This window comes from Odocoileus virginianus, chromosome 23 (assembly GCF_023699985.2).
Source record: "Odocoileus virginianus isolate 20LAN1187 ecotype Illinois chromosome 23, Ovbor_1.2, whole genome shotgun sequence".
Taxonomy (NCBI): domain Eukaryota; kingdom Metazoa; phylum Chordata; class Mammalia; order Artiodactyla; family Cervidae; genus Odocoileus; species Odocoileus virginianus.
Genome location: NC_069696.1, coordinates 31,691,056 through 31,713,343, shown reverse-complemented (window position 1 = coordinate 31,713,343; position 22,288 = coordinate 31,691,056). Strand labels below are relative to the sequence as shown.

At 41.0% G+C, this 22,288-nt stretch overlaps 1 protein-coding gene across 3 annotated transcripts in view; it reads left to right on the top strand.

Annotated features, from left to right (window-relative positions):
* Positions 1-22,288, top strand: part of ITPR2 (inositol 1,4,5-trisphosphate receptor type 2) — a 567,579-nt gene that overhangs the window by 50,992 nt on the left and 494,299 nt on the right. For 2 of the 3 annotated variants that reach the window (XM_070453823.1, XM_070453822.1), the window contains exon 2: positions 9,470-9,540. In XM_070453823.1, coding sequence (XP_070309924.1) covers positions 9,470-9,540 — 71 coding nt within the window. Of the gene's footprint in view, positions 1-529; positions 776-9,469; positions 9,541-22,288 lie in introns of those variants that run through there. The other variant, XM_070453824.1, reaches the window with a different exon arrangement.

The window sequence follows — 22,288 nt, the reverse complement described above, 5'->3', positions numbered from 1 at the left end:
TTTCAACTTTGGAAGGAACCAATTTTAGAAATATTAGCAGGAACAAACCTGTGCATGGCTGAAAAACTTACATGTGGAATTAAATATACTTTTAATGTTTAAATGTAAAGTATTTGTGTTAGTAAAAATATATTACTGAAATAGGAAACTTAAGAAGAGAAAATAATGTTCAACTTTATTGGTTTAACTTTTAAAAATCTCACATTTCCAATGGCAAAAGGGAATTTAATTCTGCTTGTCAACATTGGCTAAATATGAGTCCAGGCCATGAGTGAATTTTCTGTTGAATCTGTTTTACATTTACAAGTTAGGATACTCTTTGGCAGAAAGTTTAACAATGAAATTACTTCCCTTTTTGTGTGATTAGAATTGTTTATGGCATTATGCAGGGGTGTATCCACAGGACATATCAGATCTAAGGTATGGAATTGGACATTTGTAGAACCTAGTATTTCCTGTTAAGTTACTCTGAATTATGAGAGAGATTAATTGGCTTACAAACAAGAATCTACAGGCCTTGTTGTTGTTCTGTTGCTAGGCCACGTCTGATTCTTTGTGACACCACAGATTGCAGCATGCCAGTCTTCCCTGTCCTTCTCCATTTCCCGGAGTTTGTTCAGTCCATTGAGTCGGTGATGCCATCCAACCATCTCCTCCTTTGTTGCCCCCTTCTCCTCCTGTCTCAATCTTTCCCAGCACCAGAATCGTTTCCAGTGAGTCGAGTTGGCTCTACAGGCCTGGAGGTTGGCTTTTCACTTAAACAACTTGAGTATTGGTCAGTAAAAAAATGTCCCCGTTACTAAATGGTGAGACCTTAAGATGCTAAAACACTGCATTCTAAGACTGTGGTGAATGAATGGAACAAAGATCACACACTAGTACTTTGCTTGGTATGATAAAATAATAAATAAACTTCAAGCAATTTATTCTGAACAGTTAAACTTTCAAACTACAATATATACAATATTTTAAAATCAGAATTTGCTACTGAAAGGTGATATCAAAGCCAACTTTGATTACAAAATAGAATCAGAGAAATGAGAAACCACAGAAATAGAAGAATTTGTGAGATCACAGCTGCTCCATTTAGAAAATGAGGCAGAGAGAGGTTAAGTGGCTAGCATAAACACAGCTGGCTGTAAAGTGGCAGACCAAGGATTTGAGCTCTCCACGTGTTTCTTCTCCTCTAGTACTACTTCTAAGTGATGGTAAGGGAGGGTGATGTGCCAGGGTTGACTGATGCTGGGTGGTGGGGTTGTATGGGGTGGACGGACAGTTTTGCTAAAAGTCAGAAAATTGCAGCTAGAGGAGAAATTCATATGGCTATCAGGGTAAAACTCCCAGTTATGGAGAAAACAGAAAGAGAAATTAAGGAAACAATACAATTCACCATTGCAACAAAAAGACTAAAATACTTAGGAGTATATCTACCTAAAGAAACAAAAGACCTATACATAGAAAACTATAAAACACTGATGAAAGAAATCAAAGAGGACACAAACAGATGGAGAAATATACCGTGTTCATGGATTGGAAGAATCAATATTGTCAAAATGGCTATACTACCGAAAGCAATCTATAGATTCAATGAAATCCCTATCAAACTACCAACGGTATTTTTCACAGAACTAGAACAAATAATTTCACAATTTGTATCGAAATACAAAAAACCTCGAATAGCCAAAGTAATCCTGAGAAAGAAGAATGGAACTGGAGGAATCAATCTGCCTGACTTCAGACTCTACTACAAAGCCACAGTCATCAAGACAGTATGGTACTGGCACAAAGACAGAAATATAGATCAATGGAACAGAATAGAAAGCCCAGAGATAAATCCACGAACCTATGGTCACCTTATCTTCGACAAAGGAGGCAAGGATATACAATGGAAAAAAGACAATCCCTTTAACAAGTGGTGCTGGGAAAACTGGTCAACCACCTGTAAAAGAATGAAACTAGAACACTTTCTAACACCATACACAAAAATAAACTCAAAATGGATTAAAGATCTAAATGTAAGACCAGAAACTATCAAACTCCTAGAGGAGAACATAGGCAAAACACTCTCCAACATAAATCACAGCAGGATCCTCTATGACCCACATCCCAGAATTTTAGAAATAAAAGCAAAAATAAACAAATGGGACCTAATGAAACTTAAAAGCTTTTGCACAACAAAGGAAACTATAAGCAAGGTGAAAAGACAGCCCTCAGATTGGGAGAAAATAATAGCAAACGAAGCAACAGACAAAGGATTAATCTCAAAAATATACAAGCAACTCCTCCAGCTCAACTCCAGAAAAATAAATGACCCAATCAAAAAATGGGCCAAAGAACTCAACAGACATTTCTCCAAGGAAGACATACAGATGGCTAACACACACATGAAAAGATGCTCAACATCACTCATTATCAGAGAAATGCAAATCAAAACCACAATGAGGTACCATTATACGCCAGTCAGGATGGCTGCTATCCAAAAGTCTACAAGCAATAAATGCTGGAGAGGGTGTGGAGAAAAGGGAACCCTCTTACACTCTTGGTGGGAATGCAAATTAGTACAGCCACTATGGAAAACAGTGTGGAGATTTCTTAAAAAGCTGGAAATAGAACTGCCTTATGACCCAGCAATCCCACTTCTGGGCATACACACCAAGGAAACCAGATCTGAAAGAGACACGTGCACCCCAGTGTTCATCGCAGCACTGTTTATAATAGCCAGGACATGGAAGCAACCCAGATGCCCATCAGCAGACGAATGGATGAGGAAGCTGTGGTACATATACACCATGGAATATTACTCAGCCATTAAAAAGAATTCATTTGAATCAGTTCTAATGAGATGGATGAAACTGGAGCCCATTATACAGAGCGAAGTAAGCCAGAAAGATAAAGACCATTACAGTATACTAACACATATATATGGACTTTAGAAAGATGGTAATGATAACCCTATATGCAAAACAGAAAAAGAGACTCAGATGTATAGAACAGACTTGTGGACTCTGGGAGAAGGCGAGGGTGGGATGTTTCAAGAGAACAGCGTTGAAACATGTATATTATCTAGGGTGAAACAGATCACCAGCCCAGGTTGGGTGCATGAGACAGGTGCTCGGGCCTGGTGCACTGGGAAGACCCAGAGGGATCGGCTGGAGAGGGAGGTGGGGGGGGGGGGGACAGGGATGGGGAATACATGTAAATCCATGGCTAATTCATTTCAATGTATGACAAAAACTACTGTAATGATGTAAAGTAATTAGCTTCCAACTAATAAAAATAAATGGGAAAAAAATTAAAAAAAAAACAAAAACTCCCAGTTACGGGTAAAATGATTTGTGACAGAGTCCTGAGAGTTCTGTAAAGGTAATTCCATCATACTTATGAACCTGCTCACAATATTAGCTCTCTTTCTTACTAATAGTTTTTAATAATGCCTCCTGTGGATTCCCCTTCTTCTCTCTCCCCTCAAATTCATTTTATTTAAATGTGCTTCAAAACCATTTTATTAGAAATGAACTATATCACTTAATTGCACAAGAGTCGCATATGTGTGGTAGGCAAATATCAGGAAGATAACACACTTATTTAAAAAAGTATAATATTTCAAAGGTAGGAATATCAGTTATGGCTTCATGAGGAAAAACATATAACTAACATATTGTATTTTATCTATTTTGTGGCATTTTCTTTACAATTGGTGAAATAATAAGGGACTGGAGACCGACAGAGTAGTTTGCTTTCTTTTGGAAGTCTGCTTAAAAATTGGAGAGTCATGTATTTTTATACAATAATTTATTTACACTTCATGTGTATCCCTAAAATATATGCTATTTAATTTTGCCTACTTATGCCTTCTATATAAATGGAATTATATAACATTTGAGACTTACTTGTTTTTAGCTCCATTTCATGTATTTGAGTGTTGTTGCATGCAGCTGCAATTTATTCACCTTTTAAAATAGTTCTCTTTTGCTTGAAATTACTCACTTGTCATGGTACATTTATTCACATTACTATTACTGATGAACATTTGAGTTTTTCCAGTGTTTGCTGTCATGAAGTGTTGCCTCGAAAACTCTTGTATCAACACATGTCTTCAGATGCACAAAATTTGTAAGATTTCTCTAGGAGGCATATCTGTCCAGTTAAAATTTGATTTATGTATATTTTTGATTCATATTTATGTATAAAATCATTCAGAGTAGCTAATGAAATCTCCTTATAGATTCCTTGGAAGGTCTAATTGTTGAATGATTTTTTTCCTTATTAATTACAATGAACAAATAATTTACAGTTATGACCTTATGAAGAGAAGATAGATATGAAAGATAACAGGTTTTATGTTAGCTGAGTTTCAGTGAGAGATTGAGGATTTTTGGCTGTGGCAATAATTGCCCGTTTGGCCTACTTGCTGATTCAAATGGGGGAGATTAATACAACCCTTTAAAAAGTGTACTGACAGATCGAAATTGAAAGGTTCTATATAAGATATTTTTTTTTCTAGAGCAGGCTGTTTTGGTCCTTATCAGGATTTGACATCTTTGATAACTTTCTGAGATATGTCACCCTTTCTTCCATCTACTATTAGTTAACCATTTGTTAGTTCCAGTTATTTTTATTGATTTTGTGATCTACTAATACCAGAAATACCATATTGATTTACTCAGTTGTTCAAAAAGTGACTCAGTCATTCACTCAGTTAATACTTAACATCTTGTATGTTTGAGGACTAACATTTAGATTTGGGCATATTATGGTGAGAGCTTCCCAGGTGACAGTAGTGGTAAAGAACCCACCTGCCAGTGAAGGAGACGTAAGGATGTGAGTTTGATCCTTGGGTTGGGAAGATCCTCTGGAGGAGGGCATGGCAACCACACCAGTATTCTTGCCTGGAGAATCCCATGGACAGAGGAGCCTGGCGGACTATAGTCCATAGGGTTGCGAAGAATTGGACGTGACTGAAGTGACTTAGCATGCATGCATTCATGCAGAACAGAAATGTGCTGACTCTCCTGGAACTTATACTTTGCTGTGCTAGTAAAATATACATGTATAAGAAATCTTGATGGAGTGTAAGAAGTTCTCTTTTAGAGGATGGACTCAGGTACTGTGGGAAAATAGGTGCTACTAATCCATTCAAGAAAGATTGGGTAGTGTTTAAAAAATACAGATTCTTAGACTGTATCCTCAGAAATTTTTGTTTGCTAGATAGGGACCAAAGAAAGGTATTATTATTACTTCATGTAGATATGATTCAGCCAATGAGCCAGATTTGGGAAACACTGTTTATGAGTGAGAAAAAAGGGAAATGATCATGAGAAGGTATTTAAATGACTTCAGGATGGTATAGATGACTTTCAGGTGATTTTCTCCTCATTGGCCAAAGGTCGATCTTTATATTTGTACCTATTCAATTGTAAACCCTTGTTCGTAAGTTATAAAAGTTAACTGCTCCAGTGGTGGATGGGAAAGCCTGGTTTATCGGTAGTACACGTGAGAAAACCTGAAATTGGTCAGCTATAGTGAGTGTCAGAAGTGGGCTTGACTTCCATGGAAGCTGATGTATTCTTAGGTAGCATAACTGTAAGCTTATTGTCGAAAAGAAGGAGGTGAGAGACCCCTGACCCCTGCACTTGTTGGAGATGCACCTGGATTCATGTGAATAGTCTCTGGGATCACATTTATGCGGGGTGTTAACACTTAGATGCATGAAAGGATGTTGAGCTCCTTGGTAAATATCCATATGAGGGAATATCCATAGAGAGAAATAGACTTGTTCATCCTAGAAAAAGACAACAGCCCAAAAGAAAGAGCTGAGACCAAAAAGGGAACGTTATTTGGGAAAGCCAGTCTCATTGTTTTTCATTGATTCATTTATTTATTTAACAAATATTTACTTAGTGGCCACTATAACTCATTCTAATGGATGCCAAATATATAATGGTAAACTAGATGGATTCAATTTCTGACTTCATGGAGTTACAATTTATTGAAAGATCAGACTAATAAGCAAGTAGTTAGAAAATTTAAGTACTGTGATGGGAAAAAGACTTATAAAACAGAGCAGGAAGATGGTAAGTGGTGAATACTCTGGCCCTGAAGGTATTCAAGAAGAGGCTCTTGGAGATATTGTAGAAGTTGTGCAGTATATTCATCTTTAACATTTAACATCTGTGATCATACATGTTTTTATAACATTCACACTGTTATAAAATTCACACTTGTTTCACACTGTTATTAAAATTCACACTTGTTTCTTTAGCCACTCATTTCATCATAACCTCCCCTTTCTTCCATTCTGTCCAAACTGTCCAGTTCATTCAGTCTGTATGATGAGATGACTGTCTTTGTAATTTTCACAGACTTTGGTTTGTAAGGGATAGGACAAATTCTTAGAACTGAAGTCACTCTTAATTACTAACGTTTTTATCTGGGCTATCAGAATGATTGAGGGTAGGCATAAATATTTACGTAAATGCACTGTGGCCTGACTGATGGCTTTAGTTTTTTCCCATTCCTCTTGGTGGCGAGCCACCTTGCAGGTGGAGGCTCCTTGGGCGATTCTAGGGGAGCCTGTATTTCTGTGGGAATGGCAGACACAAAGACTAAGTAAAATATCAATGCCTCTTTTAATACAAATTTTCTGTGCTCTAGATGAGTTGTTGTTGTTCAGTTGCTAAGTCATGTCCGAGTCTTTGCGAACCCATGGGCCACAGCATGCCAGGCTTCCCCTGTCCACCACCATCTCCTGGACTTGTTCACATTCATGTCCATTGAGTCAGTGATGTCATCCAACTGTCTCCTCTCCAATGCTATCATCCTCTGCTGCCCCATTCTCCTTTTGCCCTCAGTCTTTCTCAGCATCAGGGTCTTTTCCAGTGAGTTGCCTGTTCTCATCAGGTGGCCAGAATAGAGCTTCAGCTTCAGCATCAGTCCTTCCAATGAATATTCAGGGGTGATTTCCTTTAGGATTGACTGGTTTGATCTCCCTACAGTCCAAGGGACTCTCAAGAGTCTTCTCCAAATTTGAAAGCATCAGTTCTTCGGCCCTCAGTCTTCTTCATGGTCTAACTCTCACATCTGTACATGACTACTGGAAACACCATAGTTTTGACTATATGGATCTTTGTCAGCAAGGTGATGTCTCTGTTTTTTAATGTGCTGTCTTGATTGTCATAGCTTTCCTTCCAAGAAGCAAGCGTCTTAATTTCGTGACTGCAGTCACTGTCTGCAGTGATTTTGGAGCCCAAGAAAATAAAATGTGTCCACTTTTCCCCTTCTATTTGCCATGAAGTCTCAAAATTAGACTATGTGCTTTTTTTTTTATTATTATGTTTTGAATTATCTTTTTTTTTAATTGGAAGATAATTGTTATGTTGTTATGTTATGTTGATTTCTGCTGTATATCAACATGAATCAGGTATAAGTATACAGGTAACCCCTCTCTCTTCAGCTTCCTTCCCACGCCTCGCCCCTCCCCGCCCCGGTCATCACAGAGCTCCGAGCTGAGCTCCCTGTGATATATAGCTGCTTCCCACTAGCTCTCTATTTTACACATGTGGTGTATACATGTCAGTGCTTCTCTTCCAATTCATCCTACCCTCTCCTTCCCCCACAATTTAACTAGTTAGAAAAGCTTAAGTTTCCCTCACAGCATGTTTTTAGATTTAAATATTATATTGTGTTACAGCCTGAAGTTGGATTTTGCGGAGGTTTGGGTTTGCTTTCTCTTGACCCATTGTGACTTCCTGTTTCTAAGAAAACAATTTTGAAGACTCTTGAAAGGAATTTCTTGCATGCTTGGCAGCCCTTGTAAAACCACATTTTAGTAAACCAGTATGAATGAAGTATACTAAAAAAAAAATCAAAGAACTATATGCTTGATCAAATTATTATTTTGTTTGGTGGAAATTGAATCTTATAGAGAAATCCAGTGATTTAGGAAGTGTCTGCTTTTGTAAACAGATAAACCAGGAACCAAAAGTTTCATCTTGATTTGGTTAATTGTTCTAGTTCAAGGGGACTGTTGATCAGGAATTGGGGTTTACTTTATGCTGGGGTTAATGCATACTAGTGAGTGGGGTTTACTTTTGTGCTGGGGTTAATGCATGCTTTTTAACAAAGTTGCAACTGGGGCATCGTTCTTCAAATGAGCTCATAAATTTGGAACTAATTCATGTGCATTCTCACAATATTCTGGAGAAAACCCTAGTGGCTCTCATCACTTAGTCAATGGAGAAAATGACTATCAGCGAGTCTTTTGGTAGTTAGATATTACCCTGACACAGAGATTCATGTCTCCTGGCTCTCAGATCAGAGATTCAGCTTTTCTGGGAATTGTCTTCAAAATTGGCTTTTCATGGATATTTTAGTAGGGGCAAGTTTTTGTAACTAGAAAGGTACTCTATTCATTTGAGTAAATTTGTTGAGTACTCATCACTAAGTGTCAGGCATCCTTCTAGAGGAAGATAGGAATAAGGCAGGTGAAGTCCTTAATGTTATTATCTTAAATACTTAGTATTTAATGGCCTAGTCTATGCTAGAAACTGTGCTAGCTACGTTACAGCTATGAAGTCAGTCCTCCTATCAATACCATGAGGTGGGTACTCTTTATCTGTGTTTGCAGGTATAGCGCAGGAGGTAAACCCCCATCTGGCTGGGAAGTGGCTGAGCCATCACTGAACACAGGATGAGCACTTCTTATCCCACTATGTCGTCACTCTGTGAGCCTGATCTCATAAGCATACACATTACTTATAAAAATAAAACAAAACACGCTCGCCTACACACTGGAGCATAAAAACCATGGGCAGTCTAATCCCTGTTAATGTTCTGGTGTCTGTGTTCCAGTCCTGATATGTGTCTCTGTAGAGGGGTGTGTGTGTTTAAATATATACAATGTCTTACTGATTTGTTCCCACTTATTTCCACCACATACTATAAATGTTTCCCGCACCACTGCCTTTAAGAAATAGAATTGTAACTGGCTCTGCAGTTTCACGGCGTGTCAGTATCGTGATTTCTCTGACGTTTCCTGCTCATGCTCAGCGCTTAGTCATGTCCGACTCTCTGCAACCCCATGGACTGTAACCCACCAGGCTCCTCTGTCCACGGAATTTTTCCAGACAAGAATACTGGAGTGGTTACTATTTCCTGCCCCAGGGGCTCTTCTCTACCTAGGAATTGAACCCTCGTCTCTTATGTCTTCTGCACTGGCAGGCGGATTCTTTACCACCCACGCCACCTGGGAAGCCCACCACTTAACAGTTTTTTGGTTTTGAGTTTTGTAAACCCTACTTTAATTCATGCCTGTATAACCAGATCTTTTTATAAATCCACGACTATTCAGACATTTCTGAATGAAGAGTGGTAGTAAAAACTTTTTGTAAATATTGATGCAGTCTTCATGTGTCTTTTATGCTCTGTGAACCCGACGATGTCAACAGTGTGAATGTTTTTTTCCTTCCAGACTGGTGGATGACCGATGTGTGGTGCATCCAGAAGCAGGGGACCTGGCCAACCCTCCCAAGAAGTTCCGAGGTAGGAAAAAAATACTTATTTTATATTATATGACCTAAGTGGGGGTATTTTTGTGCCTTAAAAGAAGTAATGTTAGAACTTTATTCAATGTAAAACTTTCAAATAGAGATATATCTGCTGGAAATGCTTTCAAAAGTTCCCCGTTGTTTTTCTTCCTTGACACATTGAAGGACTGATGCTGAAAGAATAGCTTCAAGTTTTGTTTTGCTGGACGGTAGTCTGTATGTTGAAAGGAAATCTTGGTAATTATTAAATAAGTGTGAGAGGCCACTTTTCAAACCGGTAAATATAGCTGAATGATATGTAGTTATATATTTCCGTGACAGTTGCACTGTAAATATTAGCATTTCCTTATCAGCTCTTTAATTTATCTTTGTAAAATCTCCAGCATGGTGACACTGATGTGTTAGTTTCACTTTTAAAATGTCACTTTGGAAGATACATAATAACTAAAATTGTCTTAGAACTCCTTTCTAGGTATAATTTTAGAGATAGTGTCATACTATCAACTGAGAAGTTGTTCATAGTAGCAAACTGATTATGACTGTTACAAGAGAAGGATTAATGGGACTTGTAGAGAATCATAGACAACTAAGACCAGTCATTAAGAGCTTGTGCAAATCAAATTAATACTTTATAGTGTATACTTATAATAATAATATAATGATAACACCTTAAAAGCAGCATTCATTTTGAACACACCGTGTCAGCATCCCTTCTCACATTGGTGAAACACAGCTTTAATAAGGGAGCCTGTTCTGGACAGAGAGTCAGAGGGGTTCACTGGAGCCCCAGACCCAGGTCAGGATGCTCTGCGTGTGCGTGGGGGAGGAGGGAGCCTTCACATCTGGCGTTCCCATGCTTCATGTTCTGTAACTTGTTTACACAATTTTTATTATAACGATTTGCAGGGATATTGCATTTTTGTCTCACAGAGAGTGACAAGCACAGTAAATGTGGTTTGAGTGACATCAGTCACTTTGAATACGTGATCCACATGTCTCCCCATGTGGGGAAATTAGCGAGAAAGCAGACTGTGGGAGGGATACCACCCATCAGCGCACGCGGAGCAGTGCTCAGTGGGGACACTCCCCCAGCCCTGGGCACGTGAGGTCTTCTCACGACACACAGTCCCCCTGGAGGAGGGACTCACTGTTGAACTGCTTGAAGGACAGTCAGCGGTTGTGACAAGCAAGATACGGAGTGCTCCAGGACAGCTTGCCAGAGACTGTGCAGTAAGTGTGTGGAAATGATTTCAGGCAGAACAGGCTGGAGGAGCCTGATGGAAGAACGGACACAACGAAAAAGAACTTACAGGTTCTAGAAAGCGTGAGCTAGCGTATCATATGAGAAGATGAGGCGACCGTGGTATGGAAGAGAGAGCTGAGGAGATTGTCCAGAATGCAGGGCAGAGGACCGTGTGAAAGAGTCATGAAAAGCCAGTGTTGAGGAGGGACTGAGAGGGTCTAGCAGCATCTAATCAGATTCTAGAAGGAGAGGCCGAAGCGCATGAGAATGAGGCAACGTGTAAAGAGATACGGGTGAGACCTTTCCTAAGTTGTAGAAAGCCACTCTTTCTCAGGTGGAAGAGATACATTGAATTCAGAGAAGGGATGATAAACAAATTCAGATCCACAGACTCTCTTTTGTGAACTGCAAGATGTGGAAGGTAAAAAGTTTTAAAAGCAAACTGGGACAACAGATCTGTATTTGTAGCAGAAGAAAGCATGGAGTCTGGGTTTGACCGCCTTTCTCGCCGACGGTCATCTTAAGTAGGTCACCCAACCACTTAGTGTCTCTGAGGACATCTGTCATTGTCTGGTGGGACCGGGGTGGATAAAAACAAGAATAATCTTGCCACACAAGGCTCTGTGTGGCTTGGATTCTTTCCAGAGAATAAAGGTAAAAGTGTTTTAAGTCATTATACAAATGGTAGCTAACTTATGATAGAAAGGCATGATGTATTTCCTTTAAACATAGCTGGCTCTTCTCTTACATTATAACCTCTTCAAGGGCAGGCTTTTTTTCTTTTCTATTTGTGTTTCCCAGGCACAGAACTTTGCCCATAGTAGACATCAGGAAAAAAATAGCCTTTAGATGTTTATGGGTGAGAGACCCACACTTTCCCTGGGATCGTGTGATACAGTGTGGTTCCCAGGGTGCTTCATGACCATGAGCTTGTGTAGCCTTATTCCTGTGTTCATCAGGGGAAGTTAATCTGTCAAAGATAAATCTTCAGGGTTTGTGGCTGCCTTTTTTCTTTTAAATATTTTAGTGTGTCTGAGGGAACTCTGCAGTAACAGCTCTGTGCCCAGGAGGTAATTATACACAGATACTTGGTGTCATATGATTCAGCGGGCATTGGTTCAAAGTATGAATCATTCAGGTGCTCCGTCTGCCCCTGGAAGGCTGGCTCTTCCTGAAATCGAATACGTTAGGTCATTGTCATTGCTGGTTTGCTCTCATTTTCTACCTCTTGTGTAAGACTAAGTCATTTGTCTCCACTCATCATTAGAGAAGGAGGCTCTCTTGCTATTGAAGAGTCAAGATTCCTTTTTGGTTTAAAGCTCTGACTCTTCTTGGATTCTTGGAGGCCCATCTTGACAGGGCCCCAGAGAATTCCATGAGATGGGCTTGCGTTGCTTTCCCTGGCCTTCACATTGCTTGGCAGACCTTGTTTCCCCAATTCTGTATCCTTTCTCACACCTTATTCTTTTGCAGCTTCATCCTTCTCTTCCTGAATGTGTTCCTCCTGTTCCCTTTGGCTGTAAAAGCCATCACTTTTGCATAGATTGACCTCCCGAGATCACCACGCCTGCCTTTCCAGACCCCTCTGCCAAGTTTCCAGAGCGCCCTGCCTTATTGTTTTTTAGATAATATGAAGAAACAACAGTGTATCAGCAATTCAGCTGTACCTCAGTTCCTCTTGCCTCAGCCAGACAAATGGTGTCCGCAAACTAATTTGAAACAATTTTTGTTTTTCATACTTACTGTATGGTTTGTTCAAGTGAATCATAAAATTTTAGAGCGTCTAGGCAATGAGCAGTCAATTGAGGCCTTCCCTGGTGGTACAGTAGATAAACATCTGCCTGGAAGGCAGGGGACATGGGTTCGATTCCTGGCCCGGGAAGACTCCGCTTACCCTGGAGCAAATGAACTCTTGTGGCAAAACTACTGAGCCCATGCTCTAGAGCCCATGAGCAGCAACTGCTGAGCCCACATGCTGCCACTGCTAAAGCTTGTGCTGAGAGCCTGTGCTCCCCAGAAAGTGGGCCACACTGGGGGCCCACGCACCGTGACGAAGACTAGCCCCCGTTCGTCGAAACTAGAGAATGCACATGCGCAGCGACGAACACTCAGCACAACCAAAATAAATAAATAAAAAGGAAATCCAATATGGGTATCCCAATTTTTTTAATGAGGAGCCAAAATTTTAAAGAGGTTAATACACTTATCCCCAATACACACAATTGCACAAGCAATATTCCTTTGACGGGTTCCCTCTGCTTTTCACATGAACAGAGGAAATGAAGCTTTAACAAACAAACAGCTTCCCAAGGGTTATTTAAAACCTGGCGGATGGACAGCTATTTTCAGTAACCACACCATCAGAATAGCACTAACCGAAGCACATTGGCTTTCTCTTAAGTAAGCGCAGAAGTCTTTTCATGATCAAATATTCTCTCATTTTTAAAGATCAGCTATAAACTTTGAAATACGTTTAGGTTACGAGGAGTTGTAGAGGGGGTATAGAGAGTTCCCTTCCACCCACTTTCCCCTGTGTTAGCATCTTATGTAACTGTGGTACATTTGTCACGGTTAAGAAATTACCATTTGTATGTTACTGTTGACTAAATTCCAGGCTTCCTGTGAATGTCACCAGTTTTCCATTGTCCTTTCTGCAATCCCGATCCCGTTCAGGATTCCATGTGCTGTTAGTCATCATGGCTGTTTAGTCTCCTCTGGCTTGTTCCACTTTCTCAGTCTTTCCTTGTTGTTGTTGTTGTTGTTGTTTTTAATGACCGTGATACTTTTAAAGAGTACTGGCCAGACATTTTGTAGAATGTCCCTTGATTTTGGTCTGGCTGATGTTTTCATCGTAATTAGACAGGGGCTAAGGTTTTGAGAAGGGATATTAACTGCCTTTCTCCCTACATCGTATCAGGGGCACATATGGTCAACATGATTTGTCATTCATCCTAGTTTTTGATACATAGTTTTAAAGAAATATTTGCTTATTTGGCTGTGCCAGTTGTTTGTTGTAGCACGTGGGACCGAACTCTTAGTTGCAGCATGTGGGATCTGGTCTCCTGACCAGGGATTGAACCCAGGCTTCCTGCTTTGGGAATGTGGAGTCTTAGGGAAGATCCTAATATACAGTTTAGCCCTCCTCCTGCACACTAAATGATAGCAGTTATTTCTGTTGACTTTACATTCTTTCCATTCTTCTTTTCCGTCTCCTCGTTCCTTTATGCATGTCTCCCCCTGTTCTCAAGAGAAGTTGGGTATAGATTTTTCCAAACGTTTAGACCTATTAATACGTGTGCATTTTCTATTAGGAGGAGAAACTGACCTAAATCAAAACAAAAGAGGTTTGTGTGCCCTTTTCTTAACCAGAAAGGTGATAAAACACAGAAGTAACCCAGAACCCAGGGGGCCACTCCCCAGGAGGGGTGAGGGAAGAGAAGACAGTCCCTTCTCTTATACCACAGGCTGTGGCTGTTTGCTCTAGAAATTTCCAGCTCTGTGACTCTGTGGTCATTTGACATGTGACTATTTCATAATCCGCCAGTCTTATCAAAAGGCTGCTTCCGTCAAGCAAAAAGTCATTCTGCGGCAATAATCTTGAATGCTTCGGGCACTGAAACAGAGACTTTCTCTGCTGTGTGATGCCACTTGAAAGCAGGTAGTGAGTATCAGGACTTGGGAGAAGACTGGCAAGACATTTCTTTAACTCAGTTCTTCTGCCGTTTTCAAGGCTGGCACTTTCAGCTTTGGGTGTCCCCGGTGGCTCAGTCGTAAAGAGCCTGCCTGCCAAGCAGGAGGCATGGGCTCAATTCCCTGGGTCGGGAAGATCCCCTGGAGGAGGGCGTGGCAACCCACTCCAGTGTTCCTGCCTGGAGAATCCCATGGACAGAGGAGCCTGGCGGGCTGCAGTCCCTGGGGTTGCAAAAGGGTTGGCCACGACTTAGTGACCAAACAAAAAGCAGCAGCAACAATACTCTCACCTTTTCGCTCTACTCATGGAGGTTATGGGCTTCCCTGGTGGCCCAGATGGTTAAGAATCTGCCTGCAATGCAAGAGACCCAGGTTTAATCCCTGGGTTGGGAAGATCCCCTGGAGAAGGGACTGGTTACCCACTCCAGTGGAATTAAGATTGCCGGGAGAAATATCAATAACCTCAGATATGCAGATGACACCACCCTTATGGCAGAAACTGAATAAGAACTAAAGAGCCTCTTGATGAAAGTGAAAGAGGAGAGTGAAAAAGTTGGCTTAAAACTCAACGTTCAGAAGACTAAGATCCTGGCATCTGGTCCCATCACTTCATGGCAAATAGATGGGGAAACAGTGGAAACAGTGACAGACTTTATTCTCTTGGGCTCCAAAGTCACTGCAGATGGTGACTGCAGCCATGAAATTAAAAGACGCTTACTCCTTGGAAGAAAAGTTATGACCAACCTAGACAGCATATTAAAAAGCAGAGACATTACTTTGCCAACAAAAGTCCACCTAGTCAAAGCTATGGTTTTTCCAGTGGTCATGTATGGATGTGAGAGTTGGACTACAAAGAAAGCTGAGCACAGAAGAATTGATGCTTTTGAACTGTGGTGTTGGAGAAGACTCTTGAGAGTCCCTTGGACTGCAAGGAGATCCAACCAGTCCATCCTAAAGGAGATCAGTCCTGGGAGTTCATTGGAAGGACTAATGCTGAGGCTGAAACTCCAGTACTTTGGCCACCTGATGCGAAGAACTGACTCATTGGAAAAGACCCTGATGCTGGGAAATATTGAAGGTGGGAGGAGAAGGGGGATGACAGAGGATGAGATGGTTGGATGGCATCACTAACTCAATGAACATGAGTCTGAGTTAACTCTGGGAGTTGGTGATGGACAGGGAGGCCTGGTCTGCTGCCGTCCATGGGGTCACAAAGAGTCAGATGCGACTGAACTGAACCCACTCCAATATTCTTGCCTGGGAATTCCATGGACAGCAGAGCCTGGTGGGCTACCGTCCATGGGGTCACAAAGAGTTAGACATGACTGAGAGACTAACACTTTCATGGAGGCTATACACTTAGGAGCATTGGCAAAAAAGCTATCTGGCTAAGTAGTAGCTTTGACGTTTTATATAATTGAACATGTCAATCTTGTCTAACATAGTAATTCTCTGGTATGAGCCAATTTATGAATATCTACTTCCTCTACCAGTTTCACAGTTCCTTTATTGAGTTCCTTCAGATTTGATGAGCTTGTAATTTTGGGGATGAAGACTGAAACTATTTCAGATTTGAAATCACTAACATTTATCGACTGAGCGCTTAATACATGTACAATGGGCTCAGGAGTTCCTGTGCGTTAACATTTATGAAAGTGAAGGTGAAGTCGCTCAGTCGTGTCTGACTCTTTGCGACCCATGGGACTGTAGCCTACCAGGCTTTCTCAGTCCATGGAATTTTCCAGGCTAGAGTACTGGAGTGGGTTGCCATTTCCTTCTCCAGGGGATCTTCCCAACCCAGGGATAGAACCCAGGTCTCCTGCATTGTAGGCAGACACTTTACCATCTGAGCCCCCAGGGAAACCTGATATCTCAATAACCCTATAAAGTAGAAATTGTTGCTGTGTCAATTTTGCAGTTGAGGGAGTTAAGTATAAAGAAATCATACAACCATTTTAAGGTCCCCAAGCTTAGTAGTGGTGAAGTTGGGACTCAGAATGAATTTGTCTAACTCTAGAGCTGTTTGTTTTTAACAACTGTACCCTACTATCTGTGGTATAATACCCTCCTGTAAATTCTACCTGTTGGCTCTGAAAAGCCACATAGATTCTATCTAATCCCTCTTCCACACAATGAAGCTTTAAGTATTTGTTTGTTACTGTTTGGTTGCTCAGTCGTGTCTGACTCTTTGTGACCTCGTGGACTGCAGCACACCAGATTTCCCTGTCCTTCACCATCTCCTGGAGTTTGCTCAAACTCATGTCCATTGAGTCGGTGATGCCATCCAACCATCTCATCCTCTGTCACCCCCTACTTCTGCATTCTGTATTTGTTGAGAATGATTTTATTGCTGTGCAGTTTTTCTTCTACAGTCTTAATTTAAAAGATTCTTCCACCTGTTGCCAGCTACATTATTTTTAGTGATTTCTCTAGTCTTCATCTCGCTGCTATGTTTGGATTCTGGTTAGGCTCCTATTTGTCAATGTCATTCTTAGTGGTGTAGGAAGATCTGAACATAGTACATTTGGGTGTGTTGTGATGAGACCCTACTTTGTTTTTGGGTGCCACACTTGCACCGCAAGAGTCCTGAGCAGGACTCCCCAACTCCCCTAGAGCTGTGAGTCAAGCCAGACTCCCGAGACTTTTTCATTTGCATCTCTGGACCCTTGCTTTCCTCCTCCTGTGCTCCATACCTGGTATTTTGGAGCCAGATGGGGGATCTGTTATGTTTCATCTTTTGAGCACTGGTCATTGTTCTAGCCTGCCGAACTTCTCTTTCTCTCTCATTCTTTTTCCATCTAGCTCTCATCCACATTATTTATTCAAAATCTAAGCCTCTTGACATCTTGAAGCTGAAGTGGATCACAGGGATATATGTGATAGTCTCCTTCCATGTGTTACTCCAGTGTGACTGAACACACCTGAAGAGAACTAGAATAGGACTATGTTGGTTGGAGCCGTCGTCACATCAGACCCTGGAAGACGTGGGTGGAGAGCATCAGTTTGGGAAGTGGTCCTGGGAAGTGTGAGGGAGTGAGGGAGAGTGAGCCTAATGCAATGGAAGGTGGTGAAGTGTGCAGAGGGCTTCCGGGGTGGCGCTAGTGGGAAAGAACCTGCCTGCCCGTGCAGATGTCAGAGATGCAGGTTTGATCTCTGGGTCTGGAAGATCCCCTGGAGGAGGGCATGGTATCCCGCTTCAGTGTTCCTGCCTGGAGAATCCCATGGACAGAGGAGCCTGGCAGGCTGCACCCCACAGAGTTGCACACAGTTGGGGAGGACTGAAGCGACTTAGCAAGCATACACAGAAAGTGTGCGTGAGACTCACCACTGTGGCAACTGGGGCTCAGTCCTTGGGACCCTTCGAGAACCCACAAGGAACATGCCTCAGAACCTCGTATCCAAGGCTGGAGCCAAGTTCTATCCTCGGTGGGTTTGTGGACTGTGTTATTCCTTCCACATCAATTTCCAGATTGCTCCTGTTTGCTAGTGAGCAAGTTTTGCAAGTGTCGGGGAAGCGATCATGAAGACAGGAGGAGCGATGCAGGCGCTTGAGCTCGGAACCTGCCCACATGCTGGGAACTCTCCACTGTGGTTGTCAGTGAACTGGGGCCTGAGGACACAGGCCTGTGGTTAGACTACAAACCATTTGAGAGTAAAAACTGTGCCCTGTTGAGTTACCTAGATCAAGAACAGTGTTTTGCGTATTACTGGGGCTGAATTAATTTTTGTTGAATTAATGAATAAAGTCCTAGAAAGTTGTAATTCTGAAAGGCAATATAATTTCAGTTCTGTCATCACATGCTTTTTTTGAGGTCTTAATATTACCCAGCATGTAACATAGATGTTAGGTGATTATTTCACTCATGAGAAAGCAAAGTGTAGACCTATTATATTATTACAGCCTTATATTCTCCACCTCTGAATTTCAGTTCATTGGTGTTAAAAATATGTATTCTAATATATAAATCTGTAGTATGAATAGCAGAAGATGAAAACTTCTACATGAATTAAGTGAAGTTCTTTTAGGTTGTAGCATTTTGTAGTTTGTTGCTACTCAATTTAGAAAACTGCAGTGAATTTCCAAGCCAGAAACTATATGGTTTATTGAAAAACATCTTTAACATTTTCCAGTTGAATGTTTCTGCTGTGTTGATTCTGTGTATTTGTGGTAAGTCATCATATTAAGAACCTTCTATAGCTAATCCCCTATTATTAAACTCTTAAGTGACAGTGGAAATTGGATAGTAAGTTTATTCTTTTCTGTGAGATTTCAGAGAAGGGCCAAAAGACGGAATGGAAACACATTGCTTTGTCTCTTTGCTTCTCTTGTTGAATCTAGTCAGGATTGTAAAAGGGCTTGTGCTTTTAAAATATTTTAGTCTCTGTTGGAAGGAAGTTGCCGTCCTTCCGAGTGGTTTCTGTTTTGGGCTGCAACAACAAGAACAACACAGTTAACTGTATATCTGTCTCTCTGTGTATGCTGTGTGAACTTTGATTGATTTGTGGCTTTGACTTGTAAAGTTTAATTTGCTCCATGAAGAGTAAAAGTAATGGGCAGAATATGAACACTTGTGATGTCCATGGTTTAGTATTGTTAGAACAACTCCTTTGTTTACTGTTCCTGTATCCATGGGCCAATTTTTCTGAGTTGGGAGCTTGTTGTAAAAATCTCCCTTCAAGTGTTATGCATGATGTTAAATGTGTGTCTAAATTTTTGGTAAGTAGAGAATAAATGCCTTTTGTCTGTGAATATTTTAATTTAATAACCAAGGCTGCTCTAAGAATAGAAAGTCCTACATATTGAAATTCTTAACCTTGAGCACTTTGGATGGCCTTTGTTGATGTTCCCTTACTTAATTTGTAGTAGTCTCATTTTCAGAGAAGGCAGTGGCAACCCACTCCAGTACTCTTGCCTGGAAAATCCCATGGATGGAGGAGCCTGGTAGGCTGCGGTCCATGGGGTCGCTAAGAGTCGGACATGACTGAGCGACTTCACTTTCCCTTTTCACTTTCACGCATTGGAGAAGGAAATGGCAACCCACTCCAGTGTTCTTGCCTGGAGAATCCCAGGGATGGGGGAGCCTGGTGGGCTGCCGTCCACGGGGTCGCACAGAGTTGGACATGACTGAAGTGACTTAGCCGTAGTAACAGTAGTAGTCTCATTTTACAGATAGAGAAATCACACTGGGAGGAAGTCAACTAATATGCTCAAGGTCACACTGCTATTAGGTGATGAGACCAGCTTGTCTGAAGCTGATATTTTGAACTCTATAAGATCTCGATATATTTAGTAGAGATTTAATGATTATTCACTGTGTGCAGTGCAGTGTGTGAGCTAGTTACTAGGGTTCAAATGAGTCAGAAATTAATGCTGCTCTCAAGGAATTTATAATCTAATGAGGGAGATAAGATGTGTGTATAAATAATTGCAACCCAATGTAGAAAGTACAGGTTCAATTCAGTTCAGTCGCTCAGTCATGTCCGACTCTTTGCGACCCCATAGAATGCAGCATGCCAGGCTTCCCTGTCCATCACCAACCCCAGAGCATGCTCACACTTATGTCCATCAAGTCAGTGATGCCATCCAACCATCTCATTCTCTGTCGTCCTCTTCTCCTCCTGCCTTCAGTCTTTCCCAGCATCAGGGTCTTTTCCAATGAGTCAGCTCTTCACATCACGTGGCCAAAGTATTAGAGTTTCAGCTTAAGCATCAGTCCGTCCAATGAATATTCAGGACTGACTTCCTTTAGGATTGGCTGGTTTGATCTCCTTGAAGTCCAAGGGACTCTCAAGAATCTTCTCCAATACCGCAGTTCAAAAGCATCAATTCTTCTGTGCTCAGCTTTCTTTATAGTCCAACTCTCACATCCATACATGACTACTGTAAAAACCATAGCTTTGACTAGACAGATCTTTGTTGGCAAAGTAATATCTCTGCTTTTTAATATGCTGTCTAGGTTGGTCATAACTTTTCTTCCAAGCAGCAAGCATCTTTTAATTTCATGGCTGCAGTCACCATCTGCAGTGACTTTGGAGTCAAAGAGAATAAAGTCTGTCACTGTTTCCACTGTTTCCCCGTCTACTTGCCATGAAGTGATGGGACCAGATGCCGTGATTTTAGTTTTCTGAATGTTGAGTTTTAGGCCAGCTCTTTCACTCTCCTCTTTCACTTTCATCAAGAGGCTCTTTAGTTCTTATTCAGTTTCTGCCATAAGGGTGGTGTCATCTGCATATCTGAGGTTATTGATATTTCTCCTGGAAATCTTGATTCCAGCTTGTGTTTCATCCAGCACAGCATTTTGCATGATGTACTCTGCGTCTAAGTTAAATAAACAGGGTGACAATATACAGCCTTGATGTACTTCTTTCTCAATTTGTAACCAGTCTGTTGTTCCATGTCCAGTTCTAACTGTGCTTCTTGACCTGCATACAGATTTCTCAGGAGGCAGGTAAGGTGGTCTGATGTTCCCATCTCTTGAAGAATTTTCCACAGTTTGTTGTGATCTACACAGTCAAAGGTGGTGTAATCAATGAAGCAGAAGTAGATGTTTTTCTGGAATTCTCTTGCTTTTTCTGTGATCCAGTGGTTGTTGGCAATTTTATCTCTGGTTCCTCTGCCTTTTATAAATCCAGCTTGAACATCTGGAAGTTCACAGTTCACTTACTGTTGAAGGTTGGCTTGGAGAATTTTGAGCATTACTTTGCTAGTGTGTGAGATGAGTGCAATTGTGCAGTAGTGTAAACATTCTTTGACATTGTCCTTCTTTGGGACTGGAATGAAAACGGACCTTTTCCAGTCCTGTGGCCACTTCTGAGTTTTTCAAATTTGCTGACATATTGAGTGCAGCACTTTCACAGCATCATCTTTTAGGATTTGAAATAGCTCAACTGGAATTCCATCACCTCCACTAGCTTTGTTCATAGTGATGCTTCTTAAGGCCCACTTGACTTTGCACTCTAGAATGTCTGCCTTTAGGTGAGTGATCATACTATCTTGGTTATCTGGGTCATGAAAATCATTTTTGTATAGTTCTTCTGTGTATTCTTGCCACCTCTTCTTAATATCTTCTGCTTCTGTTAGGCCCATACGATATCTGTCCTTTATTGTGACCATCTTTGCATGGAATGTTCTCTTGGTATCTCTAATTTTCTTGAAGAGATATCTAGTCTTTCCTATTCTATTGTTTTCCTGTTTCTTTGCACTGATCGCTGAGGAAGGCTTTCTTATCTCTCCTTGCTATTCTTTGGAACGCTGCATTCAAATGGGAATATCTTTCCTTTTCTCCTTTGCTTTTCACTTCTCTTCTTTTTTCTGCTATTTATAAGGCCTCATCAGACAACCATTTTGCCTTTTTGCATTTCTTTTTCTTGGGGATGGTCTTTATCCCTCCTTCCTGTACAGTGTCACAAACCTCTGTCCATAGTTCTTCAGGCACTCTGTCTATCAGATCTAATCCCTTGAATCTGTTTGTCACTTCCACTGTATAATTGTAAGGGATTAGATTTAGGTCATACCTGAATGGTCTAGTGGTTTTCCTTACTTTCTTCAGTTTTAGTCTGAATTTGGCAATAAGGAGTTCATGATCTGAGTCACAGTCAGCTCCTGGTCTTGCTTTTGTTGACTGTGTAGAGCTTCTCCACCTTTGGCTTCAAAGAATATAATCAGTCTGATTTTGGTATTGACCATCTGGTGAAGAAAGTGCAAAGGGCTACATAAAAAGTTATAGTAATGGTATTTTGGAATGATGGAGTTTTTTTATTTTTTACAACTTTATTGAGGTACAGTTGTTTAAAATGTACAATTTGATGA